The 19,214-nt window shown below is 36.3% G+C and overlaps 1 protein-coding gene across 1 annotated transcript in view; it reads right to left on the reverse strand.

Moving 5' to 3' along the window:
- Positions 1-17,126, reverse strand: part of aatkb (apoptosis-associated tyrosine kinase b) — a 62,266-nt gene extending 45,140 nt beyond the window's left edge. The window contains exon 1 of the mRNA XM_048170385.1: positions 16,460-17,126. Within this exon, the coding sequence (XP_048026342.1) occupies positions 16,460-16,541 (82 nt within the window). The 5' untranslated portion in view covers positions 16,542-17,126. The remainder of the gene's footprint in view (positions 1-16,459) is intronic.
- Positions 17,127-19,214: the final 2,088 nt, after the last annotated feature.

Here is a 19,214-nt window from a genome sequence, read left to right on the forward strand (position 1 = left end):
TTTTGATTTTTTATCTGTTAGTATTTGATAGAATCCATGATGCCATGTATCTGAACAAGATGTCCAGGACCTCCAGCAGAAAAATAGGCCCACAACATTAAAGATCCAGCAGTATATTTAACCGTGGGCATGGGGTACTTTTTATCCATGTGTGCACCAAACCCATCTGGTGGGTTTGCTGCCAAAAAGCTCTTTTTTTAGTTTCATCTTACCACAGAAGCCGGTCCCATTTGAAGTTCAGGCCAGTCGTGTCTGACAACTGAATATGCTGGAGATTGTTTTTGGATGAGCAATGAAGGATTTTTCTTGAAACCCCCCCTGAACAACTTGTGGGGATGTAGGTGCTGTTTGGTCATTTTTTTAGGCTTTCTGAGACTCAAGACTCAACTAATTTCTGCAATTCTCCAGCTGTGATCCTTGAAGAGTCTTTGGGCACTCAAACTTTCCTCCTCACCGCGCATTAGGACGATTTAGACACACGTCATTTACAAAAAGATTTCTATTTCAAATAAATGCTGTTTTTTTTCTTTTACTTTCTATTTATTAAAGAATCCTGGAGAAATATGTATTATGGTTTCCACAAAAATATAAGCAGCACAACCATTTTCAACATCAATAATAATAACAAATGTTTCTTGAGCAGCAAATCAGCATATTAGAATGATTTCTGAAGGATCATGTGACACTTAACACTGGAGTAATAATGCTGAAAATTCAGGAATAAATTACATTTTAAATTATTAATAGAAATCAGTTCTTTTAAATTTTAAATTTATTTAACATCATTACTGTTTTTAATGTATTTTACAGTAAATACAGCCTTGGTGAGCATAAGAGACTTTTTTCAACAACAAACAAACAAAAAATATTTTTCTTAAAATATCTTACTCTAGTTCAACATGTCACAGTGCAGGACATGGTAACTACCCATTCATATTTATAATAAACATTGCTCTCGCTGTGTCTCTTGGATAGATTTTTTTCACTAAGCTTGCTGGAGTGCTTAATGGAATTGCCTTCTTTGTGAAGGACACACGCAATACTGCCTCAGAATTTGTCCAAAAGGTATCTTGTAAAGAATAAAAATAGTGCCTAACTTCTGGAACAGCCCTTGTCAGTCAGGAGTCAGGAGGTACTTAAAATGCTGCATATAAGCAGCTCACCAGAGCCTGATTTTCATCTCTCATCCATCAACCTTGCTGTCATTCAGCATTGACACTCTCTCCCTCTGATCTTCTCTGTCTATGTAGTGGGAACCAGCTGCTGGGCCCTTGGGAATCTAAATGCCTTATTCTTGGTCTGATCCTGCTAGACACCCACCACATCATCTCCTCTCAGAGACGCAGATCTCTGCATGGTTACGTGCCACTCAAGTTACGTAACTTGCACTAAAAACAAACGTTGCTAGGCCTCTTTTTGATGTCTTTCCACGCACTCCTATCTGGTTTAGGTCAGGATGCTCATATCTAGAGAGGATACTTAAACTCTGAGTACAAGAACATGACATTAAATTTTAAACGCACACATGAGTGAAGTAGGAGATAATGGCGCTGTATAACACGCTTCCCGAGAGCTGCTGCAGCATCAGGCAGCTTGATAAAAGAATGATGAAGAAATAAAAAACAGATAATATAAAATGAGGACAAAGAGTATCTGAGATAGACTCTGTGTTAGAGTTTAATTGTATCTTTTCCTTTTTTCCTTATGATTTCTTCATATTAGGAGCTGGAATATATGCAGATGTACTATCTCAGCCTCAAGACATTTCTCTTATTCAAATATTTGTATTATAAACACAGGCTAAGAGTTATTTGTGTCTGACTTAAAGTTAGTTAGATTTTTAATAAACTGCAATGCATCCATATCTCTTGGAAATTAAGCACATACATTTCTGTCATGACAACGCTCGAAGTGTTTAGTATAGTAATGGATATGATAACGTTAATATGTTTGGTCTTAGATCTGCTGCAGAGCAAGTCAAGTCAAGTCACCTTCATTTATATAGCGTTTAATACAATACAGATTGTTTCAAAGCAGGAAACAGGAAAATGGTCAATTTTAGCTGTTGTTCAGCTGAAGTCAGTTTAGTGTGGATTCAGTTCTGTTGTAATGATCATCGATTATTAAATTAGTTCATTTAATCTATAAGCAGTTCTGCAGAAAACAGTGGTGTCATCGTCCAGCTCTGTTCAGCAAGTACTGGATTTGCTACTGGCAACATGCACAGACACGCTGCTGTGAGCAAGTAAGATATGCTGCTGCTGTACAATATAGCATATATGAATTACCTGTAGCAGATCTATACAGGTGGAGCTGGGGAAGGGGGAGGGTTTCTGAAAGCACATTGAGCAGCGAGCTCAATGGCTACTGATACAGCAGGAACCAATCAGCTGTGCCCTATAGATAATGACTATGACGAGATGACACCAATGTCATTAAATGATAACTGTGACAATATCAAAATGCAATATCTTTAACGAAAAAGGACGAGACTGAAATGTGGTTAAAAAATTAAAACTTGACCAAAATCAACCTCTTTGTTTTTGTTGAAAAAAAGGAGGAGACAAAACATTACAGAACGTTTTTCATGCTTATGGTTGCCAGATTTCAAGAATTTAAATCCCCCAATCAGAGCCCTTCTGTTAAAAGAACGTTTTCAACCCATGCTCACGCGCTCTCTCTATACTGCGGAAAAAGTGTGGATGATCTGAAAACACAGACAAACAAGTAAGCTGGAGTTCAGTGATCTCTATTTGAGATTTTCTGCTTAAATGAAAGTGTCATTCAGTCAGTCTGTCTTCTGTCATGAGCCGCAGGCACTGTTTGCTGTGACTAATATGTAGAAATAAGAGTGCAAACTTGATTCAAATTTCAAGCTTTGAATTGGTCTAAAGCAGGGTGTCCAATCCTGCTGGTGGAGGGCCACTGTCTTGCATAGTTTAGCTCCAACCCCAATTAAACTGAACCAGCTAAACAAAATCTTACTAGGCAAACTTCCAGGCAGGTGACCTGAGGCAAGTTGGAGCTAAACTCTGCAGGACAGCGGCCCTCCAGGACAGAGTTTGGAAAATCCTGGTCTAAAGAGAGAAAAATTCTGACTATTTTTGTCTAAAGACTACATATAAAATAGCTACCAAACTTAAAGGTGCCCTAGATTATGTTTTTAAAAGATGTAATATAAGTCTAAGGTGTCCCCTGAATGTGTCTGTGAAGTTTCAGATCAAAATACCCCATAGATTTTTTTTTATTAATTTTTTTAACTGCCTATTTTGGGGCATCATTATAAACGCGCCGATTTTATGCTGCGGCCCCTTTAAATCCCGTGGTCCACACCCACAGAGCTCGCGCTTGCCTTGAACAGTGCATAAACAAAGTTTACACAGCTAATATAACCCTCAGAATGGATCTTTACAAAGTGTTCGTCATGCATGCGGCATGCATGCGTCGGATTATGTGAGTATTGTATACTGTTATATTGTTTACTTCTGATTTTGAATGAGTTTGATAGTGCTCCGTGGCTAACGGCTAATGCTACTCTGTTGGAGAGATTTATAAAGAATGGAGTTGTGTTTATGCATTATACAGACTGCAAGTGTTTAAAAGTGAAAATAGCGACAGCTCTCTTGTCTCCGTGAATACAGTAATAACCGATGGTAACTTTAACCACATTTAACAGTACATTAGCAACATGCTAACGAAACATTTAGAAAGACAGTTTACAAATATCACTAAAAATAACATGTTATCATGGATCATGTCAGTTATTATTACTCCATCTGCCATTTTTCACTATTGTTCTTGCTTGCTTACCTATTCTGATGATTTGGTTGTGCACATCCAGAAGTTAATACTGGCTGCCCTTGTCTAATGCCTTTTATAATGTTGGAAATGTGGGCTGGCATATGCAAATATTGGGGGCGTACACCCCGACTGTTACGTAACAGTCGGTGTTATGTTGAGATTCGCCTGTTCTTCGGAGGTCTTTTAAACAAATGAGATTTATATAAAAAGGAGGAAACAATGGAGTTTGAGACTCACTGTATGTCATTTCCATGTACTGAACTCTTGTTATTTAACAATGCCAAGATAAATTCAATTTTTCATTCGAGGGCACCTTTAATTGTTCACAGTAAAACAAGAACCATACACACATTTTAGCGCAGATTGTTTTTTATTTCTATACAATGAGCTGAACAACAAATTTGCAAAAGGTTGTAGAAAGTGTCGTTTATCTTTTCAAATGCAAAGAGGTTTTACATTGTAGTCTGAAAGCAATAGCAGCAAAAATGGTCAGGAAAAAGGTGAATGAATAAATGTTAATCTTGGTGAAAAATAGTCTTAAACATAAATAATGTTTTTGGTTCAAGAAACCTTGGCTAAGATTCTAAGTTGACAGTTACCAAGGAGTTAACAATACTAGTTACCAACACACTAATCAGCAGTATAAGTATCCCAAATGATAATATTAGAATTCTGACTACAGCATGGAAGGTTTTTGTGCAACCTGGTGGAGGATAACAATGTAATTCAAGCAAAATGAAAAATGTTGCTTCCCCTCTGAATAATAGATTTACAAGCCCTGAATTCAGGCAGTGCCTCTAATTCCTTTAAAGCCTGAATTGGTCTTCCTGCTGTTGCCGTGGTTATAGATGGCCACAGTGTGATTACACACTGAGAACCGAAAGCTTAAGTGTGCTCAGACTGTGCCATGGATGCTGAAGAGGGGTTGCCATGGAGACAGGGAGGCTACATATGTTTCATTAATTTCAATGCATATCACATGATGTGGGCTTTGAAGGTCAGGGCTCAATTAGCCATAAATAGCAGGTTCAGTTCTAGCAACAGTGAAACAGATCTAGAATCGTCCAGCCTGGGTGATTGGACCGGCAGCTTTACGTAACCATTCCTTCAATTCACCAGAACATGTGCTACACGTGTGACAGCAAACAGTGCAGTCTAAATCTGAGACCACCAGTAAAATGGTTTCTATTTTTAAAGTGCCCTATTATGCTATAGTAATATAGCTGTTTGTGAATGCAAAAGATTTGCAAGGTTACAAAGGTCAAAGTCCTTGACTAATGGAGTTATTGCATCCCAAAAGAAAGATTTGATTCTGAACTGCCTAAAACCTTTGTAACAAATTTGCATAATGCTCACCTGGTCTTCATGGTCTTCTTTTTCCCTCAAACACTATAATTGTAGAGGAAGCCTGGAAGTGTTTGGTTTGTGTAGTGGAAATGTGCGGCAAAAGCAAATCCACTTTGCATGCACTTCTAAAGGTTGAGGACTTGCACTCGAATTGATATGGTAAAACTGATGCCATCATTACTGTTCTTATCACTGTGTATCAAGTGCTAAGGAAGCCTCCGGAGCTGAAATTCAGATAGTAGATCAATCACAACAGATTGGGCCATTTGACCAATCAGAGCAGAGAAGGCTCTCAGAAAGGAGGATCCTTGATTGAGTTGTGAGAAAAGAAGAGATGCAGCAATGTATAATATCAGAAAAATAAAGTGTTTTTTGACTTTGGATCCATGTGAACCTATTGTAGGAGATCCCCAAAACTAAATTATGAACCTTTAAAATAGCATAAGAGGGGGACTTTAATACAAAATGTTTACTTACAAATTATATTATTAGCATAACAATAAAAGTTTAATTGGATAATTGAAATTATTATCATAATCTCTTAATTTGTGTATATGCACACATTTGTGGTATAATCCTAACACAATTATTCAAATTATTCCAAGTATATAGAATTCTATATTGACCATTTTTTTCAATTTACCCTCCCTTATGCTCTCTCTTTGACTATTTTTGTACATATAGTAAGTCTAAACAATCTGTTTATTTTTTTATTTCTGTACTTTGGGTTCTGTTACTAGAAAAAATTTGTTTGCTGAAAGGATTTTTGCCTGCAGGGTAGTCTAACGCATATCTGTGGGTCTTTATGTGAAGTGATGGGCTGAATATTTTATAAAAGAATATTTGAATCATCAGGAAAAACTGGAGAGATGAAGGAATCTCATGATTGCCATGTACATTCTTCAGTCTCTCTCATGCACAGATACACAAACCATACTCTTATCTTTAAAGAGACTATATATCTCATGCAGACAGATTTTTGACTAAAAATGCGCATTAGAAAAGATGCTGCCATTTGCAGTGGGTTTATCTGATGTAGATTATACTGACTTCAGGGAAGAAATAACATGCGACAAGTGTAAAAAAATATTGTTACCAGCACCAACATCCTCATTTGACCTTCTCATAAGCTAGAAATCATAAACAACAACCCTTAATTGCCCAGGGCGACAGAAGTGACAGAGGTGACAGAGGTGATTCAGCATCTGGTGAATAAATGCTCCAGGCTAAGCCAATCAGAGTTTGATTAATGAGACCGAAATTATGGGATGGTGTGACATCTGTGTCACAAGTTGCTATGGTAATAGAGAAAAGAGCATCTGCTGTGTAAACTAACCAGCAACGCTTCGGTCTTACACTTCATCATCACACAAATGCTGTGAGACAGAGAAATACTAACGGACACTTACATGTGTTTTCATTACAAATACACTCACACGCATTAATCGCATGCAGCAAATTAATTCTGGGTCTTTCTCAGCATTCTACCAAACTACACCTCTCTGACAAGCTTTCATAATCTTAGAAATCACTAGTAGTATTACGCTGCCTGCCATGATGTAAAATGGCAGTTAGCAGGCACTTAGGCATTAGTTATGTTTGATAAATTGTAATATAAAATTACCAAGCAGAAAAAGTAAGTGCTGTGTTCACACAGGTTTGGTTCCATTAAAATGATCTCTGGTGCTCTGTTAGAGTGGTTCATTTGAATAAGTGTATTGAACCAAAAACAGGACGTGATGTCACAAGATGTAACCCTAACAAGGACATGGTTTTTCTCTTCATAAAGGATATGTTGCTTATTACAGTTTGGTACAGGCATCAGAAGAACTGCCATCTCCCTGCAGCAGATCTACATTTGTGTGCAACAGAGGATTTTCTGGTGCTTTTTTGATTCCTTTACACATTTTATAAGCTCTTCATGAGTTTAAACAAATCCAACATATGTATGCACGCACAACGAGTGCATTTAGCCCAGTACACAGCATTGTTTTGGATTTTAGGTAAGTTCTGTTGAAAAACATACACTCAAAAAAATGATTTGTTGATGCTGTTCACTTTATTTAAACAACTTATTTTGATTCAACACCATTGTATTAGGTTTCTGGTTCAAATTTAATTGCTTCATGTTAAACTGACTTAAAACGATTACTTGTTGACTTAACTTACTGTTTTCATATTAAAATAACATGTTTCAATCAAGTAAACTCAACCAGGACTCAATCAAACAGGACTTTCACTTCCCATCATGCTTTGCAAAGGGGCTGATCTGGGAGAGTAAATGTTGAAATAAAGTGTTATTTTAAGCAGTTTTTAGCAACATGAGAAAATGGAGGGACTTTTTAATGTTTACTTTCTATTATGTTGGTATTTAAAAGTTTCTGTTATGTTAATAGTTTACCACTGTGGTGAAGTGTAGAACATGTGCTTGGGTTATCTAACAATTATCTAACAATAACTAAAGTTGTTTAATAATAAAAACAACTATATTGGGCATGCCGTAGATGGAATAAACCCATCTTCTGGCTAACACTTAACAATAAGAGTCTTTACAGAGTAAAGATTTTTTAAAAGCTGTGAAAATTGTTCTTGAATACATCCACTAAATAAACTAATCCATTAAACTGGGTTACTTTTTTAAATTTCTGTTTGATATTCATTTTAGGATAATTAAACTTAATGGTTTTGGACAAAATTAAGAATGTTAACCTGATTCAACTAAATGGCATTGAGTTAACCTTATGTAATAAATTTAAGTTAACTGAAATAAATAATGTTAATTAAATTCAACATAACCAAATTATGTGGAACCTGTTGACATAAAAAAATTGTTGAAGTAAATCCAACGTATCATTTTTTTGAGTGTACATCACAAAAGTTGTTTTTTTTTTTTTTTGTATCTTTAGGTTGAGTCTTAAAAGTGACAGTGTGAATGCTAAATGAACCAGGAATAAATGTATACTTTTATTTTTTGGTCTGGATCTAAAGAACCAAGAGAACCAAATTACAAGTGTGAACACACCCTTAAACACATCAAATGTCTGTACACTGTCTGTTTCTAACAAATAAAATCACAACATAATTTGATATAATCTGTTGAAAAGACATTTATAGTAAAACTATTTGAATAAACTATTCCACCCTCTTAACAATAATAATAATAATTATTATTATTATCATTATTAATACTATTAGATAAATTAAGCTTAAAGGGTTAGTTCACCCAAAAATGAAAATAATGTCATTTATTATTCACCCTCATGCCATTCCACACCCGTAAGACGTGTCGAATCATGATTCGAATTGTGTGTCAAACCACCAAACTGCTGAAATCACGTGACTTTGGTACTCCGAACCGCTGATTCGACACGCTGATTCATAACGCTCCGAAGCTTCATGAAGCAGTGTTTTGAAATCGGCCATCACTATATAAGTCGTTATTTCGTTTTTTTATGGTGCACCAAAAATATTCTCGTCGCTTTATAATATTATTGAACCACTGTACTCACATGAACTGATTTAAATATGTTTTTAATACCTTTATTGATCTTGAGAGAGGAAATGTCATTGCTGGCTATGCAGGCCTCACTGAGCCATCAGACTTCAACAAAAATATCTTAATTTGTGTTCCGAAGATTAACGAAGGACTTACAGGTGTGGAACGACATGAGGGTAAGTAATTAATGACATTATTTTCATTTTTGGGTGAACTAACCCTTTAATTCTGGAAAATAGAAAAATTGGGATTTTAAACTGCATTTAGGCATGTCCAAAATTGTGATATCAGAGTTGCAAAAAATATTAATAAAAAAGCTCATATAATATTTAGTGACCTCCTGAAGTTGATGATCAAAATAATTTCATTACGCAGTTATTGTTAAAAAAAAAGACTTTTGCCTCAATAAACTCTTAATTTATTTGTATTATTAATATTTGGTAAGGTAGTCGTTGAAGCGTTTAAGTTTAGGTATAGGGTAGGATTTAGGGATGTAGATATGGCCATGCAGAATAAGGCATTAATATGTGATTTATAAGTACTAATAAACAGATAATATGCAAGGTAATAAGCAAAAGTGAGAATTGTTCCCCATAAAGTGTTACCAAAAAACAACACTTCATTTTTTAACCCTATTTGTGGAAAAAGCCAGTAGCAGGAAATCAACATCAATCCAAAGTAGAAAGCCATCACCTCTGGTGAATGCTATTTCTCAAAACCGATTGTTCTTCAGATTCATGACTTTCAAGAAAACTTTTATGCCATCAGGGTTTTCCTGTATTTTATTCAATATCTGCCTGTTTTCTACAATATGCTTTGAGAATGCTAGCAGGAGAGAGAGAGAGAGAGCGAACGATCATAATGGATTCTATATTGAGCTTGCATCTTAGCCTTGATGTCCTTCAACATGAGATGGGAGCAACGTAATGGCCTCTCCAGAGCTCTCCATGGTGCTGACACAGAAGTAAAAGTGCATTAAAAATCTGATACATATAGTTCAATACACAAGATACACAGTGCACCTCGGTACTATCTCGAACCAAGATTTAAAACAAGCCCATTCTAACCTTTGGGTACAAACTCCAATTTGTCATTTTTTACTTGTATACTCCTGCAGTCAAACGTCTTTTCTCAACAGTATGCCCTTTCAGCATTTTGTTCCACCTTGTGTGAGTGATTTTGCTGTGCAATCCATCTGTATTTTCTGGGTCACTGCAGCCTGCAGTGAGTGTGACGGCGAGCAAATTCTCTCAACCAGACTCTAAGGGCCATCAGCCCCTTTACTGCTGTGATGCCCTATAGACCTAGAGAGGGAGAAACTGAGTAACAGGAGGTGGTTACAGGGGTTCATGACCCATCTAGAGGGATTCGTTTAATATGTTTACAAAACTGCTGCCAGTTTCATCACTGAAGTTGGAGCAACATCTGCCTTAATCATAGATAACTGAAATAATCCCACAAATACATAAGGGATTTTCAAAGCCCTCTTAATGTTCTGTGCATAAAATGGCATTCAAAATTGTTTAGTGGGATGCCGCCTGCACATATGTATCTATTTATATTATTTTTGTTTAATAATTATAATTGTTTTTTCCCCTGCTACAATTATACTGCATCTCATCAAGGGGGAAAAAAATCTTGGGAACTTGTTCTAGGTCACCATCCTCCTTTTCTCTTAGACTGAATAGCTCCACTCAGGGCATTATTGCAGGTCCCTGAAATAGTCTTGCTGTCTTGCACTTGGCCTTGTTTTCTCAAAGATTTGATAATATAGTTTGATAGTGCAGGAAAAGCATTCAAATTTACTGGCAACACACACACACATACACACACACACACACACACACACACACACACACACACACACACACACACAACAAACAGATTAGAAAATTCTCCCTAGAGTCTGAATATGCACACTTTAGTTGTTTTTCAATGAATTACCCCGAGTCAAAGCAAACATATACCTCTTATTTTTAATTACCATTTAAAATACACTGTTGCACTGCACTGGCATAGACTGTCAACTGTTTTTAAAAGCCAAGATTGGGTGCAATCATACCCATTGTGATGATTCTTAATCAATACAAAAAGCAAGAAAATACTATCATGCAGACTCCATCATGCAGAGTGGCATCTATTAATGGATGCCATTTTTTTCTGCTCTACTCTCCTGCTTTCAATCAGGATCGATTATCTACTTCCACCATCTTCTGCACTCCTACATACTCCTATTTCCTCACTCCAAAAACACACGCATTCACATGCCCAAAGTAGTTCTGCAGCAATGGCACAGGCCATTAGAAACAATCATGGGAGCTTGTTTGTAACTGAACCTGAAGGAACAAATGACTGAGCTTGGAGCCAAAGAGTAGGTGTGGAGAGCTTTGCTTAGAATAGAACTGAAGAGAGGAAATGAAAAGTGAAAGCTTGGTAAAGCATGTGGACACCCCCTTATAACTAGCAGTTTTAGCTTTTTTTCAACAGCATGGTACATAAAATCAAGCAATCAGCCATGCAATATCCTTAGACCAACATTTTGAAAAAAATTAGGTGTACAGATTGTGCTCCAGCAACACAACACACTTCTGCACAAAGCACAGACCTGAATCCTTAACACCTGAGGGAAATTTGCTCAATTTTATTCAGCAAGACTGCATTAAATTGATTCTAAATTGACTTTTAATAAACACTGTTCTTTTGAACTTTCTATTCAAAGAGCCTGGAAAAAAATATAACAGTGTCCACAAAAATAGTAAGCAGCACAACTGTTTTCAACAATGATAATAATAAAAAATGTTTCTTGAGCAGCAAATCAGCATATCAGAATGATTTCTGAAGGATCATGTGACACTGAAGACTGGAGTAATCATGCTGAAAATTCAGCTTTACCATCACAGGAATCAAATATATTAAATAAGACAAATTTTGTATTTATTTGACAATATTACACTTTTTACTGTATTCTTGACATATAAAAAACATAAAAAATCTTACCAACCGCAAACTTTTATACATTCTGTACCAAATATTTCAGTCAACCTGAAATAAATCAAAACTGCATATAAACCAAAGCGCCACGCACCACAAACTGACCTATCCCAGCTTGTTTACATTATACCCGATGCCATTTCACCATCACTTGAGCATCCTGTAACAGCTACGTCTTTCATAAACACGAGTGAGCACAAATAAGCTTCTTTTCTCAATCTCAAACACACTCTAAACATTCTTTCAGATGGTTTGAGGAATTTGACGACGTATACACAAAATCTCATTATGGTCAATGTCATATTTCTTTTTCTCCACTAGCATATCTCAATTTGCCTATAATCTGCTATAATCCACTGCAACGTTTTCTTACCGATCCTTCTGTCTCTGGTCAGATCTTGTGTGCGGAATTCACAGGCAGGGAATGAACAGCAAATGGTCTTTCAGGAAGAGCCCAGTGCTACAGGACAGTCTGATTGTCTGGCGGTCAGGAAACTTGAGCTCTGGAGGCTGGCATGGGATGGCCGCCAATACCACCAGCAATTACCCAACAAACACTGCTTCCAGAAAGGTGATGTCATCATTACAATAGCCAAGCCACGCCATTGTTCCAATTTTTATATTACTGAGAAGTCGCAGTAAATCTCAACATACCCTCAGTCTATCTAGAGCCATGTTGTTTTGTTTTTTAAATCATGATAGCATTTTTAACAGCCACTAATTTTAGAATCCATTAAGAAGATCCAGCTGTAATGATGCTCGGTGCTGCATCACCATGATTCATGGTCAAAACTGTTGACTTAGTCATTGTGAGTCATTCACCTTCTAGTAAAACACAAACAAAAAGGCAATTAAAATGCAAATGCGAGGGGAAAAAGAAGATGGATCTTCCCAGATGACTTAAATTTTAGACTGCAATGTGACAGCATATGCATTTTTAACCCTCTGGTGTTATATGTTTTGTTTTTTTGTTTTTGTTTTTTAGAATATTTTACTTTATTGGAATGGTACGAAACTTGGTAAAGCTTTTGGCACTTGCTAACACACAAAAAAAAATCATGGACATGATTAGAAAAGGTTAAATGGTCCTGGAAAAAATAGTTACCCTTGTGCTGTTCACGAATGGGAAGCGAATTTCATCTAGTGGAAACGTTTGGTACTGCGCCCAAACAAAATATCAAATTCAAATTTGGAACACAGATTTATTTATTTATTTATTTATTTAGATTTATTTTCTCACAGTTTTAGAGTAAAATATATATTTCATATAAAAAAAAAAAAAAAAAGATTATTTTTATGCATTTTTCATAATAATAAACTTAAACTTCTATAACTTTTTTTAGTTTCACTTTTTTTTTTCACTTCAGCAATAATCTGCCAAGGGTCTTATTTAATAAGAGACCAAATTTCTGTCTGTGTTCCAAAGAACTAAACTTAAACAAAAAACATTATCAAACTCAAATATAGTACATTCATTTCATTGAAATAATAATACATTTAAAAAAACATTTGACGGCCATGCATACAAGCAGCACCAGAGGGTTAACACAAAAAAGCATTACATTTATTGGAAAGACAGACAGTCTACAAGTATGTCGCACAGATTCAATGAAAGAATACGAATGAATCAATTTGAATCAGACTTCAGTGCCCAGGTCTAAAACAAGCCCAGCAGGACTGTAAGAGCAGATTTTGTTTCCTTTATCTCTCTCTAATCATTCCCAGCCTCTCCAGGATGAGTCCTACTTTCATTCATCACTTTGACAGATAGAGCTTGTTCCCCTCTTCATCACCGCTGACGGACATAATTAAATTCGAAGTGGAAGAGGTCTGCGACTCCAAATTGAAAATGTAAAATTGTAAAACATGGAAATTCCAATTTCCAAGTTAATATGGAGACTTTGAAAAATACTTGAAATAGGCTTTGTTATAGTTAAGAATAGCATATCTCATAAAAGGTAATAATAAAAATGCAGAGAAATGGAATCACTGCTTAGATTCCTTAATTCAGGTCTGCAGAGTGCAGACCCTCTTGGTAACCATAGGAACCATGTGAGGAGGCAACAAACACACAGCTGAGTCCTAATATAGAAGGAAGGGAATACCATTCACCATTGGCAACAACCCACATGATGGCTCATTTTCACACAGGGAGGCTTTAAAGAGATAGTTCACCCAAAATTTGCATCATTTCCTTTACCTCATGTTGTTCCCAACCCCTATGCTGTTGTTTTTTAATCCAGTGGAACGCAAAGGTATAGCTTTGTGTGGAGAACAAATATGGTGCCTTTAGATGTGTCAGGTTGGACGTCAATGCCATCAAATGTCTCGGGACAGAACAATGTTGATGTCCAACCTTATCCCATGCTTCTACAGACAGCAATTGATTTGACAGCAAATGGAGGGCAAGATTTTCAGAAAAAAAAAAAAAAAGATTTTAGGTTTGTTCTTTACAAAACTATTGAATGGTTTCAGGAGACTTGGATTATAGTGCACTATTTCTATGATGCTTTTTTGTCCTTTCTAGAGCCTGACAGACTTTGAATTGTTGTTTCATGGACAACATCTTTTTCTGAAAATTCTTCATAAATAAATAAAATAAATACAGTTTTGGAACAACATCAGTGTTTGTAGTAGAGCTTCAATGAGTGCCAGTGGAGATTTTATTTAGAAATTATTATTATTATTATGTATTTTATTTCATTTTTATTTAAAAAAAAAAAAAAAAAAAAAAAAAAACTAAACTAAACAGTGTGAATACAAGTAATGTGTATAACTGTTAAAGTGGGATCATTTGGCATTTATCATCATCTGTACTTTATATTTTTCTATTACAATCAAGTAATAACTTAATCTTAACATTTTTAAAACACACCCTAAATTAGGGGTTCCCAATTCCAGTTCTCACGCCTCCCCGCTCTACACATTTTGTATGTCTCTCTTATCTGGCATGCTCAGTTGAGGGGTGGGTTCCATTCAACCGTATGTGTGCTACGAAGTGGACTTAAAAGGGTATTTCACCATCTGAAGGGAGATTCCAATCCGAAACATGTGTTTGTATGCGGCTCTTCCTGGGTATTCCAAATCAAAGTCAAATATCATGATTACGGGTTAAATAAGATAAAAAGACATGTTACGTTTATTATGTAATGTTTATTTTCAAATTACGTTTATTTTCATATTAAACATCACAACATACATTTATCATTCAGTTTAGGGCTTTTGAATTAGACAGGTTAGATTAAGTGAAATTTATAATTAATTGCTATTTAAATGGATGTATACACATGTATATTAAATGAAAGTATGATATTTATTTTATATTTATGTACAGAAGTAGTTATATTATTGCATCAAACCATAAACTCCTCTAATATATGCGAGTTTCGTGTTTGACATTGCAGGATGTTGCGAATAAAGGCAATTTGTCAAATGAAGTGAACTTCAACTGATATCCCGTGCTAAGGGAGTAGGGAGCAGTGAACACTTTGTAGGGACCCTGTCAATCGGGACGTACCCGAGTTCATGGCGCTCTCTTCTGATGAGCTGATGATCCGAATCAGGCGTGTTTGATAAGAGAGACATACAAACCGTGCAGAGTGGAAATTAGGAACCCCTGCCCTAAATAAATGTCATGAACAATTTCAGACCATTTTTTCCTTTTTGCAGCTATTTGACATGGCTTTACCCAAGGGCTCTCTCATCTGATGCAACCAAAGTGTGTAAATAACAGAATTTGGGTGAATTATAATTCTCGGAGTGTTTGGCATGGTAACGGATATGACAATGTTGATATGTTTGGTCTTGCTGGAATAGATCTGCTACGCTGCTGCTGTTATTGCTGCTGCAGAGCAAGTACAGGATTTGCTACTGCCAATACATACAACACGCTGCTGTGAGCAAATAAAACATGCTGCTGCTGTACAAAATAGCATTAATAACCTGTAGCAGATCTATACAGGTGGAGCTGGGGAAGGGGGAGGGTTTCTGAAAGCGTGCTGCAACTGCTACAGAAAATGCTGACCAGTATTTTAAGGTTAAGTAGCGAGCTCATTGGCTACTGATACAGCAGGAACCAATCAGCTGTGCCCTAGAGAATGATGTGATCGCTAGCTGTGCCATCTAGAGTTTCATGACCGAACTTTGTAAATGCCTCAGAAATCAGCAAAACATGATACATAACCATATGCATATGTGGAAGATGCTTTATGCACTTATTTAATTGTTTTTAAGTGTAATTTTAAAAACGATTCTATATCTGTCTAAAACAACAAGTTAAATCCATTAATTGACCTTGTCATGACACAAAGGCTGTATTCTTCCTCATTAGCAGTCATTATATTCTTAATTAACTCCTTACACACACACACACACACACACACACACACACACACACACACACACTCCCTTGAGGTTGATAGTGTCCTGCTTGTCCAATCAGAATTGGCTACCTGTGCATCAATCTCCCAGTCTTACACCTCCACCTCTCACCTCTGGCATGTGAATCAGTGGACGTGTGGAGAGGCAAATTGAGTCATTTTGTTTGCCTTCACCTATATGGCTTATGCTCTGAAATAAGAATACAATCTGATATCGATGATTAAAAAAGAATAAAACGATCAAATTACGAGTTTTCCGTGTACAGCTGCAACGAACATTCATTCAAAACGCTTCTTTTAGAAGATCTCATTCTAGCAGCCCTTCAGATGCTGCTGAGACGAGCATTTTGCGCATCTCCACAGAAACTGGTTTTACTGAATGCAATATGATACTACGTGCATAAATAATACAAAATATAGATACATTCATATATAAAAAGCCTACCTGAGTCAAAATGAGAGCTCAGCGCAAAACTAGGGTTGAAAAACGACGCAGACATGACCAGCAGTGTAACAGTGCCTGACATGCTGAAGATAACGTGAAGTCCAGCAACGATGTCTCTGATGTTAAAACAAAGAGTTTATTTTCTGTTCAAACGTGTCATTCCCTCGCTCCTCCATGTTATAGAGCTGGAATAGGGGAATAGTCGGACAAATCCACTGGTTATGCAGTCCATTATGGATGTGTCTCACCGCAAGCCATTTGAATCTTCTCTGGTCATTCTCGAAGAGAGGGTCTCTGCGGTTGGTTCTTCTGCTTCTCTGCACCAAACGACGCGCGCGCGCGCCCTACGGAGCATACCTTTATGTGTTGGACTGAAGAAGAAAAACCGAGACAAATTCTGTCTTTCGTTTCCTTGGAATGGTCTAAGCCCAATGGAAACTGTCTGTTAATAAGCCTGACGGGAGCTGTTCAGTGCTGAACGACACAGCGCCATCTTGCTCATCGCGATTCTACCACAGAATCTCAGGCTGACTGATTCTGCTGGAATCCGCGGAGGGGAGGAGATTGCGCCACAAGCGCAGCTGAGACTGACGCTAATATTTAACGTATACACGATAAAAAGTAATTGACAAGAGACGAAATTATTCTTTTCTTTGGTGCATTGCAATTCTCGGAACTGTATTATGGTTCACAACTTTTGAGTACTGGGGAAACAGCTGGATTCGTGCATAATTGCTTATTATAAAACGGACTTTGAGCTCTGATTGGATGAACTACGTTTGAAGATGACGTACAACAACCAATAAAAGCAGATCGTTACTTTAATTGAACTCTGTAACTATTATGCTATTTTTTATGTTGACAAGTAAACGCAAACTGTAGTAAGTTAAATAATAAACAATAACTTGAGAGAAGAATTGCTTATTCTGATTAGCCTACTAGCTATTGAATATTTGTGATTTTCTCTAGTAGGCCTACTGTAGCATTTTTGGGCAGCTCATCATTCAAAACGACTACTTAAGTGAACTATAGGTTACTAAGATTTTGATTTTGTTAAACTATTTCCAAAACTTAAACCAATACCATATAAAATGAAAACAATAAATTTTGCGATTTTCACGGTTTTAAAAAATAATATTGATTGGGTTGTGGGGGAACAAAAGATGAAACTAATAATGGGGAACACTGATCTACACAGAAAAAGATATCTGTTCAAATCAGCATATTAAAATTATTTCTATGGAAGCTTGTTCCGCCATTAGGCCTAATAAAATAATAAATAAATAAAGGTAATTGCAATTTTTTTTTTCTCGCAATTGCGAGTTTACATCTTACAATTGACTTTATTTCTCAGAATTGCAAGATTTAAACTCGCAGTTGCGAGTTATAAAGTCAGAATTGCGAGATATAAAGTCATAATTCTGACTTTTTTCTCTCGCAATTGCGAGTTTTTATCATGCAATTCTGACTTTATATCTCACAATTCTGTTTTTCTCAGAATTGCGAGAAACTGACAATTGCAAGTTATAATGTCAGAATTGCATGATAAGTCAGAACTGTGAGATATAAACTTGCAATTCCTACTTTTTTTTCTCAGAATTGTGTTTATATCACCCAATTCTGACTTTATAACTCACAATTCTGAGTTTATATCTCGCAATTGTGAGGAAAAAAGTTAGAATTGTGAGATAAAAGGTCGCTATTACCTTTTTTTTATTTTTTATTTCATGGCGGAAATAGATTTCTGATGGAACATGTGGCACTGAAAATTTGCCATGACAGGAATAATATGACATTTGAACATATATTAAAATAGAAAACATATATATATATCACAATACTGTATCTTTGCAGGCAGGTTTCTTCAAGCATCTTAGAGACACGGCCACAGTTCTCCTGGATTTAGTTTGTCCCAGTTAGTTTCATCTGTTTCTTCATGTAATCACAGACGGATTCGATGATGGTGAGCTCTGATCTCCATGTGGAGCACCGGCTGTTGTCAGACTCCTTGTGTATTCAAAAATCTCACTGGATTATTACAATTAATGGCAAAATGAATGTTTGGAAATGTGAACGGATATTTCCTATTGACACACTACAGCAAAAGATATAAATAACTGGCTTAAAACCTTTTTTTTGGGGGGGGGGGGGGAATACTGACGTGCCTAAGACTTTTGCACAGTACTATATATATACATGCACTGTATATAAGAATAGAAAAATAGGTTTTACAAATGCACCCACAATATGGATCTATGACAGAACAAAGACAGGATCTTACACTAAATATAGCGCAAGATAAAAGATATTTTCTCATCAAAGTCAGTATACTTGAGCAGTCCAGCAGGATTTGCCTTCAAAGAGCATGTCCTGTTCCCAAATCTGAAGACTAACACATCTGCCCTTACACTGTGTTTCTTTGTCCTAACAGGAAGCTGGTTCAGAGGCTCGAGTCATAATGTCAAGCATTCTGTTTGTCTGAGAAAACATGTCACTCTGTCAGGGTTGCCGTGGAAACACTGTGGCTAGTGAGCGTGTTCATATAGTGCTGATATGAATGTTAAAAGCACCTTTCTTTTTTTCTCGCTTTCACTTTTCTGCTGAATTCTGCTTCTGTTCACATGCCAGCAGGTGTAAAACAGAAAATCTTATATTTATTGGTTGGTTTTTGTTTTTATTTAACAGAACTGATCCCAAACTTTTGAACAGTAGTGCATACATTGGAATAATGAAAAGGTCAAAAGGTTTTAAGATA

This window comes from Megalobrama amblycephala, linkage group LG20, assembly GCF_018812025.1.
Source record: "Megalobrama amblycephala isolate DHTTF-2021 linkage group LG20, ASM1881202v1, whole genome shotgun sequence".
Taxonomy (NCBI): Eukaryota; Metazoa; Chordata; class Actinopteri; order Cypriniformes; family Xenocyprididae; genus Megalobrama; species Megalobrama amblycephala.